At 36.9% G+C, this 21,927-nt stretch overlaps 3 protein-coding genes across 4 annotated transcripts; all 3 read right to left on the bottom strand.

Annotated features, from left to right (window-relative positions):
* Positions 1-77: 77 nt before the first annotated feature.
* On the bottom strand, positions 78-4,490 carry ufd1l (ubiquitin recognition factor in ER associated degradation 1). Of its 2 annotated transcripts, none has more exons than XM_055039596.1 (12): positions 4,348-4,490; positions 4,008-4,143; positions 3,355-3,387; positions 3,124-3,245; positions 2,657-2,787; positions 2,498-2,570; positions 2,346-2,414; positions 2,191-2,259; positions 2,073-2,123; positions 1,893-1,981; positions 876-960; positions 78-671 (listed from the first exon to the last, which is right to left on the bottom strand). In XM_055039596.1, exons 1-12 carry the CDS (start codon positions 4,357-4,359, stop codon positions 597-599), a joined length of 945 nt encoding a protein of 314 aa, XP_054895571.1. In that variant the 5' UTR covers positions 4,360-4,490; the 3' UTR covers positions 78-596. The 2 variants fall into 2 exon arrangements, with proteins under 2 accessions (XP_054895571.1, XP_054895572.1); XM_055039597.1 differs by having other exon boundaries at positions 4,357-4,490.
* A 1,072-nt stretch (positions 4,491-5,562) lies between these two features.
* dhx37 (DEAH (Asp-Glu-Ala-His) box polypeptide 37) lies at positions 5,563-18,190 on the bottom strand. Its single transcript, XM_055039957.1, has 26 exons — positions 17,809-18,190; positions 17,533-17,711; positions 16,736-16,848; positions 15,721-16,081; positions 15,492-15,640; positions 14,602-14,694; positions 14,420-14,516; positions 14,097-14,210; positions 13,586-13,802; positions 13,394-13,492; positions 13,244-13,314; positions 12,647-12,782; positions 12,301-12,377; positions 11,784-12,016; positions 10,947-11,058; positions 10,756-10,862; positions 9,797-9,985; positions 9,519-9,643; positions 8,921-9,037; positions 8,652-8,824; positions 8,434-8,548; positions 7,573-7,710; positions 7,401-7,495; positions 6,686-6,759; positions 6,016-6,113; positions 5,563-5,932 (listed from the first exon to the last, which is right to left on the bottom strand). The coding sequence occupies exons 1-26, from the start codon at positions 17,909-17,911 to the stop codon at positions 5,856-5,858; spliced, it is 3,462 nt and encodes a 1,153-aa protein (XP_054895932.1). The 5' UTR covers positions 17,912-18,190; the 3' UTR covers positions 5,563-5,855.
* A 626-nt stretch (positions 18,191-18,816) lies between these two features.
* On the bottom strand, positions 18,817-21,290 carry gp1bb (glycoprotein Ib platelet subunit beta). The gene is made up of 2 exons (XM_055039594.1): positions 21,078-21,290; positions 18,817-20,148 (listed from the first exon to the last, which is right to left on the bottom strand). The coding sequence occupies exon 2, from the start codon at positions 20,136-20,138 to the stop codon at positions 19,518-19,520; it is 621 nt and encodes a 206-aa protein (XP_054895569.1). The 5' UTR covers positions 20,139-20,148; positions 21,078-21,290; the 3' UTR covers positions 18,817-19,517.
* Between the last annotated feature and the right edge of the window lie 637 nt (positions 21,291-21,927).

Here is a 21,927-nt window from a genome sequence, read left to right as displayed (position 1 = left end):
TAATAAATGTGTAATTGAGGTAAAGTGGTCACATTTTATTCATACATAACTGCCAACAAAAGCAACTGAAGACAACGTCAAAATAATCCTTTATTTGTCTATAAATAAACCAGGAAAGAATGTAAGCAAACTATAACTGAGGGAAAAAAAACGAAAGAATTCAAATATTAAATCCTTCTAATAAAAATTAAAAATATTATTGGCCCCATTGTTTGAAATACAATGGGGATTCTGGAAACTGTATATTTCAGGTGCAATATTTGGTCAAAAAATAATTTTGGGAATTGGTGAACAGAAAGAAAATAACTCATAATTCCAGTAATAATCCTGACGCTATTTATTATGTTGATGTTATCTATTGAGGCTACCTCAATAGATAACATCCAATTATCTAGCTCAATAGATAACATCCAATGCAGCATGTTTGAGCAAAAGTCTAACCAGTTTGTTTTTAAAATATGATTGAGTTCAGATATAACACACAAAGAGGCAAGTGTTTCTTCACATCATGTTTTTTTTTTTGTTTGTTTGTTTTTTAAACTTTGCTGTTGGTCGGATTATGGGGTCACACAAGCCGAATATCCATTTCAAGTAATTCAAGGCTTTCTGCCCTTCTTCCGCAATGACTGTCCTTGTCCAGAAAAGGCAATAAATCTGTTCATGGCGTCATCCTGTGAGAAAGAAAACAAATATTTAGAGAGCGTTAATGAAACCAAAACCACTTCAATGCCTTATTTTGCGGAATTAAAACACTATGTTCAGTGTATATGTAACAGATTATATGTATATGTAACGTTTGTAACTCTGTTACATATAACACTAAAAAAACCATGATGGTTAAGTAATTAAATACTTTATAAAACATATTTACTCACGTCTTCTACATTTCTCCTGGGCTGAGGTCTGGAGTTTCTGATGAAGGTGATCCGGCCGACTTTAAAGTCATAGTTTGGAATGCCTCTGTGATAAAACATTGTATATTAGGCTTTCAGTGATTTCCAAGCAGTTTCCGAGGTGTATAAACAACAGTAAACTGTCCAAAACAAAGGTTTAAGTGCATTTGTGCTACAGTATGGCCCAATGTATCGATGTAACACTAAACCTTGCATTGTTGAAACTGATGTGTCTGACATTGAGTAACAGGGTGAAATGTCCTTGTTTCTGCCATTAAAAAAAAATGAAAAAGAAATTAATTTGAAAACTCAAATGTTTTTCTGCACTCTATTTTATTAAATCATATGCATCCAAATTTGGAAAACACAAAAATCTACTCTCATACTTTTTAAGATTAAGTGAAAACACTTACACTTAAAATAAAATCTTACCAAGTATTTTTGGTCTAGTTTCTAGAGTAAATATATTTGTACACTTGAAATAATACAAAACTAACACAGAAGTAACTTTTTAGCAAGATTCAGAGACTTGTTTTAAGTAAATCATTTCATAATATTGATGAAAAAGTACTTGTTCCATTGGAGGAATATTTCACTAATAACAAAACTTTTTCCCATGTTAATTTATTTGAAAAATTGAGCTAGTACTTTTTCATCAATATTGAGGAATTATTTACTAAAAACAAGCTCCTATATTTTGCTGAAAAGTTACATTTAAGTTAATTTGTCTTATTTCAAGTGTGCTAAGATGTTATGATATTTGCTCTATAAACTAGACCAACAATACTTACGGTAGTAAGATTTTGTGTTTTTGGAGTAGACGCTTGGATGCTTTTCTTCTGTTAGTGAGATTACAAAACTAGTTTTGTGCAACAGCAGTTTTTAGGTGTCTGCAATATGTGTTCATTGGTCTTTTCTCAACTTCTTGAAATTGTTTTTACAGTGAATAGAAATGCCATAATGCTGCGGATTTGCTTCTTAATGCATGCATGTTTTCACCTTTTGATGTCACTCGCAGTTAGAGGAGCAGGACTGGGTTCAATTCCCTTTGTTTTCCCATCTAGGCGATTTCCAGAGCCAGTGAAAGCCTGGCAAGACATCACAATCCATGACTCACATAACTTCAACACCTTCACTGACATTTTGTTTTGTCTCGGTCTAACAGCCGTAGGGTCTCACTCTGAATCCTGTGTCCATGTCAGCATAACTACTGGCGTCTCCTTCTTCCTCCTGCCAAGAAACAAGTTTTATCTCATTGCTCAGAACATACAACGTTCAGACACTTTTGGGGTCTTACTGTCGGTTCATCGTGGTTCTGAGTCCGTCGCTCAGGCTCTTTGTAACCCAAAGGAGCATCAAAATCCACCTGAAGTGTACAGTGATGACATGAGTGAAGCAATGAACATAATTATATTACTTATCTACTGCCTGAGATAACGATAAGAGTCTTACATTCATGTCACATTCGATGATGGATACAGCTTTGTCAGGTTTGGTTTCCATAACCCGCAGCTCGTAGATCTGAAGCATTAAAGTTTTAAACGCATGATATGCAACTCAATAATGAAAAGTAATATCTATTATTTTGTAATAAACATTTTTACCTTTTCATTGTAGTTTATGGCTATGACATCACCAGTGGTCAAGCACGCAAAGTTTCTCAGAGCGTTCTCCAGACTGAAAATATAAGAATTATGTTTATATATCGCTCAGCTAAAACAAAAAAAGAAAAGAAAAATCAACAGAGTGGACCGATTTCCTACACTGCTTTTGGGTTTGTTATATCTAGGAAGTCAGGGCTCTGTGGCTGAAACTTTGAATATGTGGCCACCATAAGGTTGACACTTTCCACTTGAACTAGACCCCCTTCTTCCAGGAGAAGATTCTGCATCATCTGCAATGAAAGACAGATACATATTTACATGTCAGATATATAATTAAAGTACTACTTTGCAGAGTTAACAGTATATTTACAATTTTGGGTTTTTTGTTGTTAGAAGTTCAAACAATAAAAAAAGTTAATCTATGATCTGGGATTAAATTAATATTTCTAAGACCCTTTGATTTACTGTTGTACTTGCTACAAGTTGCTTTTACTTACACAGAACAAATATTCATTCATGAACCAGCACAAAAAAATAATGCACATTCCCACAAAAGAAACAATATGATAAAACTCGACAGCTTGTCACAGTAGACCACTCAGTGTGCCATTTGATTTCCTCCTCACCCAGTGTGGAAGGTAACAGATTCCTTCATCTGCTACAAACTCCAGAACTCCACAGTGGGTCATCCTGTCTGAGTTCTTGTTGGTGAGTTTGAACAGCATTGGATAGGTGATGTTAAGCCTGCCTGTTCACATAAAAACGTAAGAAAAACGTTTCTCATTTTTCTTATGTTTCATTTTGATCATGAAACAAAATGGAGGAAAAAAGAAGCACTTGGCTTGACTTGGACTTACTGAGCTGATCAAGTGCAGAAGGTGGCATAATTACTAAAGGGAAAAAAAGGGAGAAATTGTAAATGTTTGTACATATAAAAAAATGAATCTCTTTAAATTTGATTTAAAAAACATGAACATTTAAAAAAAGAATTCTGACTTGGATTAGAATTTTTTAAAAGTTTTTTTAAGGCAACCGCTTATCTAATTCCAACCCTCTTCCAAACCCTAATTATGGTACAGTATTATTAGAATTTTAGGTCCCATTAAAGGAAACAGTAAACAATTGAGTTCTAGATTACAATATGTAATTCTAGATTACATATTGTAATCTACAAAACAGTTATTTAACTGCTAATCTACACTGTAACCCTTTGGTTTCATTAACGCAGAGAACAGATTCTAAATTTGTTTCGTAAATCTCAGCACAGATCATATGTGGAGTTCTTCAAGACTCTTTTCTTGGACCTTTTTATTTTTACACATCTTGCCAGCTCAGATTATGAAGCATTGTAATTTAAATATACTTGTGTCTATTCGTGTCTTTCGTTTCGGTAAAGAACTTTGACGCAATAAAAATATGAGTTTGAACCGCTAACTAACTTATATTATACACTGTATTTCTGCTAATACTGTGCGAAATAGCACACGTTGATCATAGTGACGACACTCACTTTTGCCTCCTTTCTCCACATCGGAGCGGTCGTTGGGTCCAGCCAGCATGGACACCGAATAGCAGCGGTACTGAGTGGAGAAGCGGTTCGGAAAGCCCCGGGCCATTGGGTGGTCGAACACATGATGGAAGGAAAACTGTGGAGTTCAAACACGATGTATTAACAGCTTACAAATAAAACAATTTTTGGTGTTTCACATCGGGGAATGACTTTAACTTCATGATGACGGAGCATCTTTCTGCTCTGCGCCAGTGTTGTTGTTAGCCGCTAGTTAGCCCAACTGCTAAAATGACAACTTTTCGTACATATTTAGCGTCAACGGAGAGGAGCAGCAACTCACATTGCTTACCATAGTGACTTCGTTAGGTCTTGGTTGTTAAAAAGGTTTAAGTTAAAGTGGCCGTTTCAGGTTGTTTTTGTTGTTTCTGCGTCCTCTTGTTTTCTTCCTTCTTCTCCTGGAAGTGTTCGAGCTGACAAGGGGAAATGACGTCCTCATTGCCAATTGCCAATAGCCAATCAGAGTAGGTGTGAGCAGTGACGTGTCACTCCTCACAGTTTACTGTTTACTTCAAAATCAGTGTTCGAAAGCTAAAGTATTAGCAGAAGACAAACGTTTAGTTCCTAATTAGATATAAAAACAATCCTTTGTCTGTTATTAGCAGATCTTAAATGCTGTTATTGAAAATACCTATTTCCAGCAAAGTATATATTAATAATTTAAAACTGTATTCCAGACGCAAAACAATGTAAATAAATAAATGGTTTGTGGAGAAAATGCATTGGAATTGTAAAATATTAAGTAGAAGAACTAACAGAACAGAGAAATGATTTTGCAAACAATTCAATTAAAAAATATTGTATGCATCCCATAGGGAAATTAAATGTCATATGTGATAATGTAGGATGTCCGATAGTCAGTCCATTCAGGAAGTCTGAAGATGCCTCTCACTGAAGATAGTTAAAATAAGGCTAAAAAATATTTTTGATAGGCACTGCATTTTTATGACAACTTATTGTAACATAGTTAGGTAATTGTGCTACAAAATGGCATTATGTTGTTGAAAAATACGTAATATCGCATCTTTAAACCTTTGCCTGAAACTCAGACAGAGACATTGGACTTTGGTCCTGCTCTGCCTCCATGAAGGCTCCAATTAGAGGTCATAGATATGGTGTTATTTGAGCTTTTGAGACGCTAATCAGGGTTGTAAAAATAAAACTGTTGCCACAGCTACATCTAATGAAACAAATTATTAATCCAAACATCAAAAACAATTCCACCTGCACAAAATCCAAAAACTGGAGGCGTAACTCGAAAAAGAGTAATTCCTGAATCAAAAAAATAATAAAAAACATATCAGAACTAAGTTCAACAGTGCAATTATAGAATAACTTTAAAAAAATTTAATAAAAATATTTGTAACTTCTAAAAAGTAGTGATATCCTGTATATAGCATATGCAATTAATAAATAAAAAATATGGTATTGTGACAATAAAATGTATGCGTAATTCAAATAACATAAAATAGAAATAAATCCCACAGTAGCCTTTGTCACATCAAATGTTTTATAAAGTCTTATGAAGACCAATACTGCAGTACAAGTTTTTTACAGCAGCAAACACACAGAAAACATCAGTACAGAACTAGAAAAATAATATTCCTTCCTACAAAACTCACACTTCATATAAACAACATGAAGCTGAGAAAAGTAGCTGTGGTGCTGCTGTAGATACACAATAGAAACGTTTTACAAAAAATGACCCAAATCGTTTTTTGGGGGTGAGGCAGGCGGTCTCATCTCTCTCTCTGGTCAGTTCATCTCTCGTTTCTGCTGTGATTCTGGCATTTAAATTGGAGGCCAGGATTTGGCGACTTCTTGGTGTGTGGCCTCAGGTAACCACTGGCAGTATGCAGACAACAGAACTGCAGCGAGCAAAACAGAAATTACAAAACAGATATACAACAATCAAATCAGAGGAAAACAACAAGCCACATTGATTCCTCACATTTATCTTCAGTCTTCCAGATAGAATGGAGAGCATCTCTGCTGTCAACCCTTCTTGAAACCAGTGGTCCCAGTAAAGCCTCTGTCCTGGGCTGGAGTCTAAGAAAGCAAAGATGCAACAGTAAGAGCAAATAAGAGTATACATTCAGGTGTGATACTTACGTATCCGTTACACAGGATTCTTTCTCAAAAGTTCAAACCTTTTGTGTCTAACAAATGTTCAGGTAATTTCTTAAAGATGCATGAATTAAATATTTAAATACTGGGATGTGGAAAAAGTTTAAAAAGTCAATATAAGGCTTTGTTAACTCTTAAACAAATCTAAGACTTTTCTAGAAAACTCTCAACCACTTCTCATAAAGGATCTTCTGATTTCAGACTGTTGTTGTTTCTAATATATTAACATAAAATTATTTTTATCAGTGCAAATAGAAATAGTCAACAACATTCTAACTTTTACTAAAACACTTGCAAATGCAGTTAAATGTGATATTAAAATAAATGAAAATGTCTTCACCTGGTTAGTGCTTTTGAAATTAAATTGCTCAGACAGCAGAGTGGCTCTAGTTGCTTTTTTTCACCCTATAATTAGACCAAGCTAATCACAATAGTTTTGCCTATTGTACCTACTCTGGTAATTAAGATAATCCCATGCGTGAGGAAAGACTTACTTTGCCCAAGTTTTCATCATGATGGAGGGGTTTGACAGAAGGTGGCCCGTGTTTTTCTTTAGCTTGGGACAAACCTGTTAAACATATAAAGTAAATGTTTGTTCAAGTTGTTACTTGAATAGAAATAATTCTTAATCATGTGTAATATTGAAGATGTTTATTTATTCTAATGTTATTTTTAGATGGAAACCATGAGAAGACACAAGGATGGGAGAATAAAGATAACATACTTTCACTGTATCTCTATTTCTATGTATTAAAAAAAAACTTCAGCGTACCTCTTTCACATCCATTTGTGGTTTCATTGATAAAAATCCATTGAAAATCTTCAAAATCAGCTTTTGACTTTGATGAATAAATTACATAAGACCATCAGAGATTTAAAAAGCACAATTTATTTTATAAGAAGATACAAGTCTTATTTATTAGATCCAGGTTTCTGTTTGTAATTTGTAACATGTCTGACCAATTGTGTGCATTTTATAGGCTAACTTACGAATATTTTTGTATTTCAGCAAATGGACCCCGGAAACATTATTCAGCATTTTGGTGGAAACTAATGGAGATCCCAGTAAATAAAATAATGAGTATAAATTAACTTTTACAAGAAAATAGTTTTTTCTTTTTGACATGCAAGTTTTCGGCTTACAGCAATGAGATAAATTAGACGGATTTGGAGTAAAAACAGATGAAATGAATCAAGATGCAACAGTACCTGTCCTTCCAGAAGAAACCTGGCAAACAGCCTGTAGCGCTCCAAACCTTCAGGATACTCCATCTCCACTGCCGGCAGCTGCCAACCCACCCGGACTGAAGGACACACACAGGAAATGAATGAAAGCTAAAGAAGACGCTATAATTTGCTGCTATGCTGAAAATTTACTTACAGAATGTGCTTGATCTGTGGCATCTGATGGTGCCGGTGGAAGAGCAGAACCACGGCGCCGGTGAGTCCAGAGGAGGGCCGAAGTGGCAGTACTGAGGCAGGAGCTCAGGGACCCAGTCTGCTTCTACTGCTGAAACACCTGACAGGAAAAACGAGACGCGTTCTCAGATAACGTTATGAGATAAAAGATGTTCCCTCTGAACAGTTTTTACTCAGGCTGAAACGATTAATCAAAGTCGATTATTAAAATAATTTAGCAATCGATTAATCAACGTTAACTGGAGTTAGACATACATTTTAAATATACAAAATAAATGAACAAAACAACAGAAACAAAAGATAAAATTATAAAGTTTAAAAAAAGAAGTCCCTCAAAAGGGATAGTTGAGGTTTATGACTTTCATCATCCAGTTATTGGTAAAAAGAGAGAAAAGAGAAAAACTGTAAGTCATGCAAATGGAAGTAATTGAATTTGTTTTAATCTATGTGATTAATTGATTTATTGCTCATTATGAAAGGCTTACATATTCAGCGCAGTAATTAAGCCAAACTATGCAAAAGATCTACACATTTTGCATTCAAGATAAAAACACCATTGTTTTATGTTTTATCCAAAGCTCAAGCTGCAGCTTTAGCTTCACATGCTTCACTAGAGGAACACTATTTTTCCCATTTTAGGCAATAAAATGCTTATTTTCTTACTGAGAAAACTGAGATTAGAAACACAATCATTTGTCTAACCCTGTTTTCTTTTTTCCAGATCTTTAAAATACTGAATCTATCCAGAATCAGTGGAATATTTCAAACTTAAAAACCAACTTATCCCTAATGTTTGGGTTTCAGCCCTGTGGTGTTTCTTTACCTCTCATGTACATTTTGGAAGTCTCCATGATCTCCTGATAGACCACAAACTCTGGCAGCTTTTTGAACAAAGCAGAATTTGGATGAATGAACACTGGATCATCCATCAGAGGAGTCTGCACAGAAGAACAAAAACAGACAAAAATGACAAAATGAAGAAAATAACATGAACAACATGTTATTTTGTTGTTCACAATCCAAGATGCAGGATCTGTTCACCTTGTATGCATTCTTCCACTTCGGGTCCAGCATGTCTTCTGCTTGGACACGTCTCGCCAGGTGGTCTCCCAGTCCGGTCAGAGCAATCTGCCGCAGGCAAACCACCTGATGTTCAGTGGGTGGAGTCATCTTTGGATCCACAAATACGCCCACCTCCGGACACACTGCGTTCACTGCGAGGAGGGAAAAATAAGGAATTTCTGGCTCAGTTTCTGCCGCAGGTTTATGTTACTTTGCACATGTGTGCGAGAAAAAGTGTGTTTCTGCACCTGCGTTGGTAAGTTGACCTCTGAGCCTCCTGATCTCCACCATTGCTTTGAATCTCAGTCCGTTTTCCTCACAAAACTTGGGAGTGCAGCCAGCAAACTCACAAGCACCAACAGCACCTGCAGTCCGGCGCAGACAGAACCACAGTAAGACTTAGCAACATGTGGACGTCCTTCGTTTCTGTGGCCAAATAAAGAGGGTAACATTCGCCAGAGAATAGCAGAGGGCTGATCAATAAGCAATAAATATTGTGCTCAATATTGATAGAAAACACGCCAGATAGAATGTTCAATAATTCCACTGAACCCTGACCCAGAACCCCACAGCATTCTGGGGGATGTAGGCAGAGGAAAGAGCTGTTGGTGGAATCAACTTACTCACTCAATCTTTGGTTGCCTAGCAACAACCTGTGGAGTAACTTGTAGTTACCGAGCAACAACATCAGTTTCAAGTTTTGCCTCATAACTGCTTAAAATAAATAACAGCTTGGAGTGAAATCCCATTATAAGGGAGATTAGAATGAAGGGGAATTGCATAGGAAGGCCATGGCCAGGCTAGAATTATGCTAAATTAATGTTTCCTTCTCTTCAGTACTCTCACCCAGCATCACCATGAGATCCCCCAGCAGGAGTGAAGCTCCTTGCCCCGCCCACAAGCGCCTCATCTGGGCCAGCCGAGCTCGACGCTGGGTAAGCTTGGAGCTCTCATCGTCACTACGAGCAGGTCTGAGGAGAGATGAGAAAACAACAAGCAATCAATCAGTTGGTAAATATCAACGTGTCGTGTTATGTTACAATATTCTATCTCCCACTGGATGCCTTCTTTCTAGTTTCCTGATACAATGAAATATAAACAATGATTAGTGTGAATGTACACACCTGTCAAAGTCCTCAAAGATTTCCCGGACAGTCATGGCTGAAACCACGGCGATGATGTACGGCAAACAGTCCTGCTGCTTCCCGAGCGCCAACATCTTTGCATAACGTGGCGACACGGGGAATGAAGCCATCGCTCTGCCCAGCGAGGTGATGGGACAGCTCAACTTCGCTTGCTGCAAGGTTTTTATCCTGATAAAACATTAACTGATAGTTAACTCGGATATTTGTGCAATACCATACCACACCAACTTTATTTATGAAGCACTTTAAAACAACCACAGCTGATATGAAGTGCTGTACATAAAATAAATAAAAACAAATAAAAACTCTTACAGTTTAAAACAAACACACATACAATGTAAAACTTGAGAAAATGACAAAACTTTGCTCAAGAATTCAACCCCCTTGAACTCTTTTGCATTCAGTCTAAATAAAGGGTTTCAGCAATAAAGAATGGACAAAAAATAAGTCCATAAATGTAAAACTGGTGGAGAAATACTCCAAAAGAGCTCAGTGTTGTAGTTGTGACAAAATATTTTAAAATATCAAGGGGTATGAAGACTTTTACAAGTTAATATAAGATGAAATTGCAAAAAAATATGATAGAAAACAAATCTTTTGAGCAGAAATCTAATAAAACCAACTTTCAACTTTGAAGTCAGTGGACATTGTAACAAAAAAACAATCTTACTTACAAGATAGAAAACTAAAACTGAACCCAAAACACAATATTCTACATAATTTAATGTACTCATTTGTTTTTGCTCAGATTTTTTTTCTGCTTGTTATGCTACCATTAAAGTCAGAAAAAAGGGGAGGAGCTTAAAAATATAATGATAGTTTTAAATTTAAATAAACTTGACTTGAACTGCATCATAAATATTTAAAGAAATAATCAAAACAAATGAAACAAAAAGTTTTTTTCAATGCATGTAAAAATGTAAAAACAGCACAGTTACCTTCCAGAGCGAGGCGGCTCTTCCAGAGCTCCCAGTGAAACCAGTAACTCCTCTGCAGCGATCAGAGCCTCGGTGGATGGAGGTGTGGGAAAAGGAAAATTAACCACCTGCAAAACGAGAAATTAAAAATATCCAGTTTTCTGCTTTTCTGTCTTTTTTCCCTTCAAAACAATATTTGTCTCCTTGCAGACCTTCTCGATGTTGAGGTCCTTCATCTGCAGAACCAGATCCTCTACGGGGCGGCGAGTGATCTCTGCCTCAGAAAACTCACTGAAGTCTCCAAAAACCGCAGAGGAATACAACCTGTGTTGTAGAACCAAGAAAAAAAATAAAAATAGGTAAAAATGCACTCTAGAAGCAAGTTATCAATTAATGAGTTAATCTCAAGTGGACTGATCTCATTCATAGACTAACAATTAATTTTCTTAAAAATCTGAGTATTCTCTTTTGTCTGGATGCCATATTTTGATAACATAATGTGGTAAATAAAATAAACCAGTGGAAGGTTTCTCTGGGGGAGTTGCAGAACTTTTGTTTTTGAACACTATTATGATGCATTGCATGCCACATGCTGTGCTGAATGCAATATACCGATGACAAGGCAGTGAACGAAGCTGCACCCCACACTGACAAACTGCCTCTTGACACCAAAAATAAAATTATTTATGCTACGATATGTGCTGGCTGGAAGAAAATGTTTGTTTTTGCAACTCATGTCTATTTTTTTAATTTCACTTCTAAATTACAAATCGAGTGTTTGTCGAAATGTTATTAATGCACACAACACTTGCAGTAAAAAATTTCCATGTGTTTTCTATTACTGGACAACTGGGCAAGAATACGTACTTTCAGAATCTGTAAATAACTCAAAATGCCCCAAGTAGTAGATTATGGTTTTATCTGAACAGTCTCTTGTAAAACAATGCCACCCTTCTCTTTGGGAGGAACAAGGAAAATGGGTAAACAGACTAATACTTTCATTTCAAGTTCTATATATCAATATGTTGTGTTATCACGAGGGCTCTGACCTGTAACAATGTCCGGCCTCCGTTCGTCCGGCTCTGCCTGCCCTCTGATTGGCTGAGGCCTGAGAGGTCCATGAGACTTTGAAGGATGACACACCCGTCACTCTGTCGTAGTAACGCTTCTTAACCCGGCCGCAGTCGACAACATATTTGATGCCAGGAATGGTCAAAGATGTCTCAGCGACGTTGGTGGCTACGACACAGAGACGAGTGCCAGGTGGAGGCGGCCTGAACACCTGCAGTCATGAAAACAGACTTCATTTGTCAGAGAAGCTTCTGCTGGAATTACGCGAACTGGGTGCAGATTTAAGGGGCCCAAAACAGGCAAGAGGAGGACACCTGAGCACAGAGGCTGGATCCTAGATATTAGATATTGTTTGTCATTAAACTAGTTGATGACGTAAAAGAGGAAATGTTGCGTTGGAAGAGATTTTTTGTAACTGTTATGTCAAAACTGCCCTGTTTCTCTCTTCAGGGGACCAACTTCTGAACATTTCAGTCGCCAAAATGTTAATCTTACCTTAGCTTGCTGCTCAGGAGCCAAGAGCGAATACAGTGGGAGAACAAACAGAGGAATGGACGGGTCAGCCTTGCATTCTACAAAAACAAAACACAGAGCAACATTCTGTTAAAAGGTGTCAACCTTAAAAAGTTAAAGTTACTTTTACAATGAATCAGATAAAAACATGTGGATGCAACATTAAAAATAAACTCAGAGGGAAATTTAACCTGATCTTTTCAATCCCTGAATAAATCAGGAACTTCAGACACCCAAACAATGTTCCTTAAACAATATAGTTTCCTTTATGGCCAAATTGAGCCTCACTCAGCTTGTCTGTTGAAACCATCGGTGAGGATGAATTTACCCGACTCGGTTGGATCGTCCCCGATCTCGAGGTCCGAGCCTCCGTCCTCCTCATCTCTGATCCCAGCCTCTCTGTCCTCGTCGCCCTCGTCCACCGGCAGGGCAGAGTAGTTATCCAGGTCGATCCGAGGCAGAGACTGGAATCAGAGTTAAAAACACTTAAAATGTTTTTACTTCGTGTCCAATCAGCTTGTAAAAAGAAATGTTTTTAAAATGATTGGCCTAAAAAATACTAATTAGCCACTGGATAAGTTTGCTATAAGCAAACAGCATAGAAATAAATGTGATATAAAATTAGGTTATCAAAACAATGCTGGAGACAAAACCTGCAGTAACTAATATTGTACCAAAAAACATTTTAGAGAATTTGACATATTTAATAGGAAATATTTCTTGCAAAGGCTTAAGTATGAATACATTGGATACTTTAAAATGTCATAAAAAGTGAAAGCAAAATAAGATAACTAGAAACAAATGAATAAAGTGAAATATTGTTTTTAGAAAGGGATTGTTTGGTGGGAATGTTTAGCTGTGAGTGGCGTAGATCTTTGCAAACCCACTAGAAAATAAATGTAGTTTTTATTGCTGGTAAACTCACAACATTCTTCTTCTGTTTGGCCTTCTTAAATTTCCTCATTGCCTCAGCCGTGTCCTCTTCCTCATCTTCAGCTAAACATAAAAAACAGGAAAATTCAGAACAGAAATAAACTTTCTCCCTGATCGATGGCTACCGAGATGAACCGCTCACCAGCGGCCGTGCTGCTCTTCCTGAAAGGAAACGCTCTCCTGAGTCTCCTGCAGAGGCTGTGGACCTCAGCCTGACCCGTCAGAAACACCAGAATCCCCCCTGAGCGACACAAACAGCTTCTTTAGATTTTCCCTTTCACACTCATAATTATCAGCGCAGACACTGAAAGTAGTGACAGAAAGTCAAACATACCGGGAGGCAGCATGCGGTGGATTTTGCAGATCTTCTGGAAGGCTTCTCCGGTGTAATCCTCCAGCGGAGTTCGTTTGTTGAAATGGATGGTAACTGGGAACTGCCGGGCGTCCACCTTGATGACAGGAGGCGGCATCTGAAAAAGCTTCTGGTTTTCTGTGAAGTCCTCGACGCGCAGAGTGGCCGACATGATCAGCAGCTTCATGGGCATTCCTTTCTGCAACCGGGCATGGAGAAAAACAGACATGAAGCAAATCGAGGAGAAAAAGCTTTTTTTATTTTTACGTTGTGCAGCTACATCTAATTTATTTTTGCGCTGATTCTTGATGCAAATTGATCTGAAAGGTGAATCTGCAAACATCGTCTTTGCAGAGAAAATTAATTCAATACAGAAGCACTGCAGGGCTGTAGGTGACTGAAACAAACTTTCAAACTTCAGGAGAAGATGATTAATTCCTCTAAATGATTCACACAAACATTAAAAGTGACATAGCAAAGCAACTTTTCCCACCTTGTTTCTCAGTGGGACGATGCGAGACAACAAGCCGATGAGGATGTCCGTGTAAACGCTTCGTTCATGGGCTTCGTCTATGATTATCACACTGTATCTCTGAAGCAGAAAATCCTAGAAAACAAAACAAAACATGGAAAATACAACAAATATTAATTTAATTTTGTGTTTTCCTTATGGTGATGCTAAACAGATGTGTGTAACACAGAACAGAGAAAATTAAACTGAAACACACAGAGTATAATTATTCCAAGTTATCTCTAAATGTCTGTGAACACTAAACATTAACAAATAAATTAATGAAACAAATAAAACAATAAAACCTTCTGGATCTCCTTCAGCAGAACACCGTCTGTCATGAACTTGATCTTCGTGTCGCTCGTCACGTTGCCTTCGTATCGAATCTGGTATGATACGACTCTGAGCAAACACATAGACATAAAGTATTATCAATAAAACAAAAAAATCACTTTAGGAGCTAAAGTAAGTCAAATATTTCACTTACTGGGAGGGAAGGTTCATCTCTTTGGCCACTCTGTGCGACATGCTGACCGCTGCGACTCTCCTCGGCTCTGTGATCCCAATTATCCTGCTGTCACTGGAGGAAACAAACAAATTAGGAAAAAATAACTTTCTGACTGGCACATCACCTGAGTCAGTTTCCTTGCATTCCAAATTCCCAAAGTTTAACCAACTTTTAAGCAAAAATGGACAAAAGCTTTTACAAAATCCAAATCCAAAGGTTTTAAATATTGAAGCAGTAAAATCTGGAAACTGTAAGGGATAAAAGTGAGCAGATGGGGCAGAAAGAAGGACAAAGAAACAGATGGAAGAATAGAAATAGGATAGATGAAAAGAGAAAGCAATGGATAGTTGTACAAGCAATGAGACGGACACAAAAGTTTATGAAAACCGTTATCAATTAATGAGTGAATCTAAAGTTCACTGATCTTATCAATCAACTAATCAGGTCATTTTCTTAAAACTTTAGTTTTTAGCACTGTTTCTGTTCCCCGTTCTGGAATAGCCACCATCTTTATTCCTGTATTAATTGGCTCCGCTACGGCAAGCGGCCCCCTCTGCTGGGATGGCTGCCAAACTACAACAACAAAAGAAGGTCTAGTGGACGGTATTAATCGATTGGAGCAAATTTTAACTTAATTACCCATTAATCAACAACTAATTTGTTTACATCAGTGGTACAAAGTGTAAAAATAACTATACTTCTCCATGTTGTTTAGTTTTTTTTCTGCTTCTCAAAACGTGGAAAATATAATGTTTACTATTATATAATATATTCCAGAGTGACGCAGAACCCTCTTATGATGCAGTATTATGAGCTTTTCTCTGGGTCAATGTTCAGAGAGTCAAGGAGGAATGAAATGGAGAACCTACCAGGCATAACCAGCCTCATACAGGAACTGAGGCACCTGCGTTGTCTTTCCACTTCCTGTCTCCCCACAGATAACAACGCAGGGATTCTCCCTGACTGCCTCCATGATGACCTGCTCCTCGGCCAGCACTGGCAGCTTCAGACGAGCCTCCTGCAGCAATGGATTGACACATGCTCAAAGCAGAGAAACAGACACAGTGTCATAAATATGTACAGTATGATTTCCCTCACCTGAATCTCTGCTGATCTGTCAACTGGAATAAACACAGCCGGCTCTGACGGCCTCTTGCTTTGCACAGTCTTCTTATTAGGAACCGTCTCCTTTTGCTTATCTGGATCTGCAATGTTCTGCTCCAGCTTCGCCTCCAGTTTGGTTTCATCAACGTCCTTATGTTCATTTGTCCCTACAGAATTGTCCTCTCTATCGTCCTCTTTCTGTTCCTCTTCCTCCTCATCAGAGGATGTGTCTTCATCACTGCTTTCTTCTTTTTGCTGCTCTTCCTCCTCATCTTCCCATTTTCTCTTCCTGTTTGCCCCGCTCACACTACTAATCTTTGGACCAGAAGCTCCATCTTTTTCTTCATCCAATGACCTGAAGGGAAACAAAACAATCATGCTGCTGTTGCTGTCTTGATTCAACTCTTGAGCCACTGATTTTACAGATTTCTGAGATTTTCTTTTCATATCTAAATGATTTCCGCAGACAGTTGTACCTAAAAGCATCTGAAGTCCCAAACTGTAACATTTTAAGACAACTAAGCAGCAATGATAGGATTCTGCTTCGCCTGCAGCTAACGAGTACTTTAGTACTTGACTATTCTGATGATTAATTGTATAAAATATTTGCACATTCTGCAGATTTTTTATTTAAATACTTAAGTTTATTTTATGCAATCTTAGAAATACATTTAAAAATATAAATAATAATTAAAAAATAAATAAATAAACATTTTATTGTCTGAAATGCAATAACATAGCATTTATCTGGTGATTTGAAACAAAAAGTGCTTCAGTGACTAAAATCTTAATTTTAACATCAAAAGCCCAGTCCTTCCTGCTTGACTTAACATCATTACAGGCTACTGATTTTTTTTTTTAATTAACCGATATCTTAACAGATATTCTTACAGAATTTCTACCAGGTGAAGAAACATATACTCTTGAGTGAATAAAATAAGTCTTGACCGTTGTGCGTCTGTTTTGGAGGCCATGTGCCACTTCAGGTGCTCATGACCTTTGAACTTACTGTTTAGTTTGGTAAAGCTTGTCTCCTGTTCCCAGTTTGGATGTTGTGAACAAAAGCTTCAGTTCAGACTCTGGAAGTTGGACCTCGGCCAGTTTGGTGAGGATGTCTGCCCTCTAGAAGACAAATTAATAGAACTACGTCAGCAGGATTTGATACAAAAACAAAAGTATGTCTCCCTGAAAATAGATCTTAACATAACGATATTTTAATACAAAACATTTTACAACAAAGACAAAAGCATTAAAAATATCTTATTGAGATTTTACAATGTGTTGATGTTATACATCAACACATTGTAGGAAGTCTTAAAGGTTAAATCAATGTATTTGTATAATAAAATTCTGAAATCTGCATTGCATTCTCTCCCTGCTATTCTGATGTCTGTAAATAAAATTCTGTCCAATTAAATCTATGTATTCAGATTTAGTAGGTGAATTTGAATATTATTGAAAATGTTATTCATTCCAGTATCTCAATTCACCATATGAAACACAGGTTTCACATCAGTCGAATAAAAAAGATATTTTTAATGCAGAAATGTGGATTTATTGAAACACAAGTTTAAGACTCACTTAAAAGGCTGTTATTTTTAAAAGGTACATTTATTCTGACAAAACAAAGAACATATAATTTATTTAATCTGACTTAATTACAACAAATAATGCAAAGGCACTGGATTTAGTCAAAGACACCGGAGTTATAAGGTACATAAAAAAAAATCGTCGAATCTGAATATTTTTTTCTTGGCTTCCATACATATTTTGTTGATGCTGCTATAGTTGTTGCTGTTGTCTCACCTGAGCTTTTTTCTCTTTGCGCTCCAGGACCTTTTGAAGCTCCTTCCTCTGTTTCTTCGTCAGAGGTTTTTTGGAGGTCACGGGCTTTTTCTTAGATTCCTCCTCTTTCTTCTTCTTGTGTTTGGAGGCTGGAAGGACCAGAGCGTTGCTGTCGTCTACACCTTTCATCCGATCCCCATCTAATGACAACAAACCCACATAGATCCTCAAGGACGCTGCTTTTTTAAAAACAATGAATGAACGAATAAACATCTTCATAACAGTAATGTCTCCTACCGTTTAGCTCCACCACAATATCCGTCTTCTCTTCCTTTGCTGGTTGATGCGTTTCACTTTGCTGCCTTCCTTTCCAGTTGTGCTTCTTCCTTAGCTTTCCCATTTTAAACAAACAGCTGGATATAACACAGGCAACAGGCTCTGATACAGAAACGGACGAGGCTGAGACTTCAGCAGCTCAAAAACGACGAAAAGAAAATGTTTCCGACATAAACCTTTGTGCTGCGGAACTCATGATTGTTTTAAAGTCGTTATGTCTTCAGCAGAATTGTTCAAAAGGGTGGAAAAAGGATAAATTAGCCACTGAAGGATCTAATGTGGAAACCTCATGTGTAAACATGTGAAGGTCCGACTGTTAATGCTGTCCCCCCGGAACTGTTACTTCGTAGAAGTGTTCCGCCGTGACATTAAATCATATTAAAGTAAAAATAAACTATCGAACCAAATTAATATAAAATAAAAATTAAAAGAATAAATAAATTAAAAAGAAAAAGAAAGCAAAATAATAAACAGAGGGATTAAACAAAAAGAAATGAAAAAAGGAAAGACATGTAGAAATGATGACAAATAGGTGGGAAAAAAACACTAAAAAACATAAAAGATAAAAATAAAAAGCACATTTAAATGGAAAATGTTCAGTGAATCATCAGAAAAATGTTATAAAATATGCTTAGCAGTAAAACAGTGCGGCAAAAACAAATACTTCAAAGTTTAGTTTATTATGAATTCTAAAATATTCATTTTTATAAAATACATGTGTAAGAGAACAAGTGGATATAAATTTATCTCTTTTGTCTTGATGTAATCTAACAAATTTTAAACAATTAGGAAGAGTTAAGTTTGTAGAATGTAAACAATATTAAATTACTAAATTCAAAAATTAAATGATCTTTTCCTCAATAAAAGTCTTATGAGCAATCTATTCAGATAGAGAAAAATAATAGACTAAATAACTACCAGACAGATTTATAGCAATAATTATAAAAAGAAGTAAAAGAAGTAATGCCAAAAAAAATAAGAAATTTTGAAAATAATCTCAGATATTTTTTCAGAAAAACAAGGAAATTTCTGCGTTTAAAGGTTGAAAATTTGTTTTTCTAGAAAAAAGTAAAAATTTATGCATTTGAAAAATTTAAAATTTGCTAGGAAAATATCACAAATGTTGAGATTAATCTCAGAATTTCTTCTAGAAAGAAGCTTGTAAATGTCTGAGTCTGGGTTTCTACATTTTTGAGTTTGAAAACCCAACAAACCCAGTTTGTTTTCAGACCCACCATTTTTTCATAAAAAAATTTGCTGGGTTTGATAGCAAACCTGCAGCAAATATTCTGGTTGTGCTATAAAAACACAGAACATTTGAGAATCTCAGATATTTTATATTTAAAAATTGTGGGAAAAGTCTCAAATTTGCTAGATAAGACCAAAACATTCCACAAAAAAAGCTAATTCTGATTTTAAAAGTGAAACAATTTTCTAGAAAAAAACTCAGAAATCTCAAAAAGTCAAACATCTTTGGAGTTTTGAAACTCAGAAATGTTCAAGTTACTTTTTATTTTTGTCTGTTTTTCTTCTTGACCCTAATAAAGCCGTTATAAACAAACTAACTGATATTGTTTCTCGAAAAAGGAGCTGAAATACAGACTCAATGCAGATTGTTTTGACAGTTTTACAGCTACTGGATAAAAATACAATTTATGGTCATATTCATCTCAGATGCTGCTGTCCTTTAAACGCTCATAGTCGTTTTCTCTGAGTCCATCCCCGGCCGTGAAGCTCTCTTCCGTGGTCCGCTTGGCCTCCTTCGTCAGCCTTTCGAACCGCTTCAGGAAAACGATGAGAGCCACCAGCAGAGACCCCTGCACCGCCACGAACACCACCAGGGAGCCCAGAGAGGCCAGGGCCAGGTTGCAGTACCAGTAGTGGCAGGACTCCAGCACCTCCTCCTCGGTCAGATACGCCACAGAGCGCCCCCTCAGGCTGGGAGGAGAACTGCAGTTCACCGCCAGGTAGGACGCGACGTCGGTGGTCTGACGTCTCAGCCAGGCTCGCAGGTAGAGGATGCCGCAGTCACATATCCAGGGGTTGCCGTAAAGGGAGACGGAGCGCAGGGACGTCAGGTCGTCCAGCAGCCCGTTGGGGAGGGTGCTGAGCAGGTTGTCATGGAGACGCAGCTCGGCGGTTCCGGTCGGGAAACTGGAGGGCAGGGAGCCGGAAGTGAGAGACCTGCCGCTGCAGTCCACCCGGCCACCCTGACAGGAGCAAGGGTGGGGGCACGCCAATGACCTGTGACCTCCGAGTAAGAGAAGACACAGGAGCAGGTACGTTGTCATGGTTACCAACCTGCAGGGAAGAAGCAAAAGGTCACTGAGGTCAAAGAAGCGCTTGAAGTGGTTCTAGTCTGACTTGTGCAGGATTTGTGATGACATGAGAGAAATAAAGCTGTAGCATTAAACTAAAAAAAGTCGAACAATGAAACAGAAATGCACAAAAATTTTAATTCAAGAATAAATCAAGAAACTTATACGGCAAGACATTTTGAGCAATAATCAAGAAAGAGAACTGAACCGAGTATGATAAGACATTAACCAGAAGTGGACAGAGCGACCCAAAATTGTACTCAAGTAAGAGTAGCACTACTTCAGCATATTTTTACTCAAGTAAAAAATACCCGTTCAATAAATTACTTAAGTCCGAGTAGGAAAGTATTTGGCAAAAATGCTACTCACTGAGTCCCTGATCAAATTATCAGTGCTTTAATATTTAAAAATTACATCACCAGATGCACCAAAATGTAAAGTTATGTCAAAATTTTAAAGACTAATCTGAAGATAATTAATTTTGAAACATTACTTCCTTCAATATAAAATGTATTAAACTTTAACAAAATCTTATTTTTGGTTAAAACAAGCTTGTGATTCATTCACTGAAGTTGCTCACAGAAATTTTCCTCAAGTAAAACTAGAGATACTTCATAATAAAATTACACAAGTAAAAGTAAAAAGCAAAGCATAGTGAAAATACTCTTGGAAGGACATATTTTCCAAAGAGTTACTCAAGTATCTGAACTAGTTACTGTCTGACTCTGACCTTAACAGAAATATAGATATAATTGATAAACAAAATTATAATAAATAATAGAAATATTCAGGAAGGTGAACACAAAAATAAACTATGAATATAGAACTAAAGAACAAATGTGGCGGAAACTAAGAAACATAAATTAGAAGTAATCAAATGTAACAAATTAAATATAAAAGTTTGACATTTACCTTCGTTTCTAGACGTTCTCTGGAGACGAATTTCCCTCTTCTGGCTGATTTTTAGAAGAGTATAGTGAGTGTGACAGCTGGCTCACACTGATAAATACTGCTGTCAAGTTATGAGCTGTGTTCACACACACACACACACACACACACACACACACACACACACACACACACACACACACACACACACACACACACACACACACACACACACACACACACTGATAATCTACAACAGAGTATGTCAGAAGATCCTCCTCGTTCCTGGAAAACAAATTGAAAGCTAATCATAGAAAAACATTTGTCTTAACCGCCATTAAAAATTTCAGCAGAAATCTATAGTCAATAATAGAGAAATTCCATAGGTAAATCTTATAACTCTTACTAGAGAAATGCAAATTACTAGTAACATTTTGAATGTTAAGTCAATGCTGCTTCAGTTCTTAGGCTTCATGTCAGATGTATTTTTATCACTATTTGGATGTTTGCTCACATGGTGCACCTCAGATTTTATTTCCATTTAAAATTCCTACTTTTTTGTTATTTTGTTAGTTTTAGTTAGGTATCATAATAACCTTGGATTACTTCTAAAACTTTGAATGCTCTCTGACGCCCCCGGTTGACAATTTTGAGTCTCTGCTCTGGTGGAAACACGATTCTGCAAAGTCTCTCCCAGATAGATACTCATTGAACTTTATTAATTTTAATTGAAAGTCTCACCTTGACATGCTCAATAATCTGTGATTATGAATGTTTTTGTTGCTTATGCTCAAGATAAGAATTTTACAAAAAAAAATCAATCTGCTGATTATGCTGATTTTACGCTGTTGATTTAAGTGTTTTTACATCTTTG

The sequence above is a fragment of the Poeciliopsis prolifica genome, unplaced genomic scaffold (genome assembly GCF_027474105.1).
Source record: "Poeciliopsis prolifica strain line A6 unplaced genomic scaffold, Auburn_PproV2 SCAFFOLD014, whole genome shotgun sequence".
Taxonomy (NCBI): Eukaryota; Metazoa; Chordata; class Actinopteri; order Cyprinodontiformes; family Poeciliidae; genus Poeciliopsis; species Poeciliopsis prolifica.
This window is presented reverse-complemented; position numbering and strand designations above follow the sequence as displayed.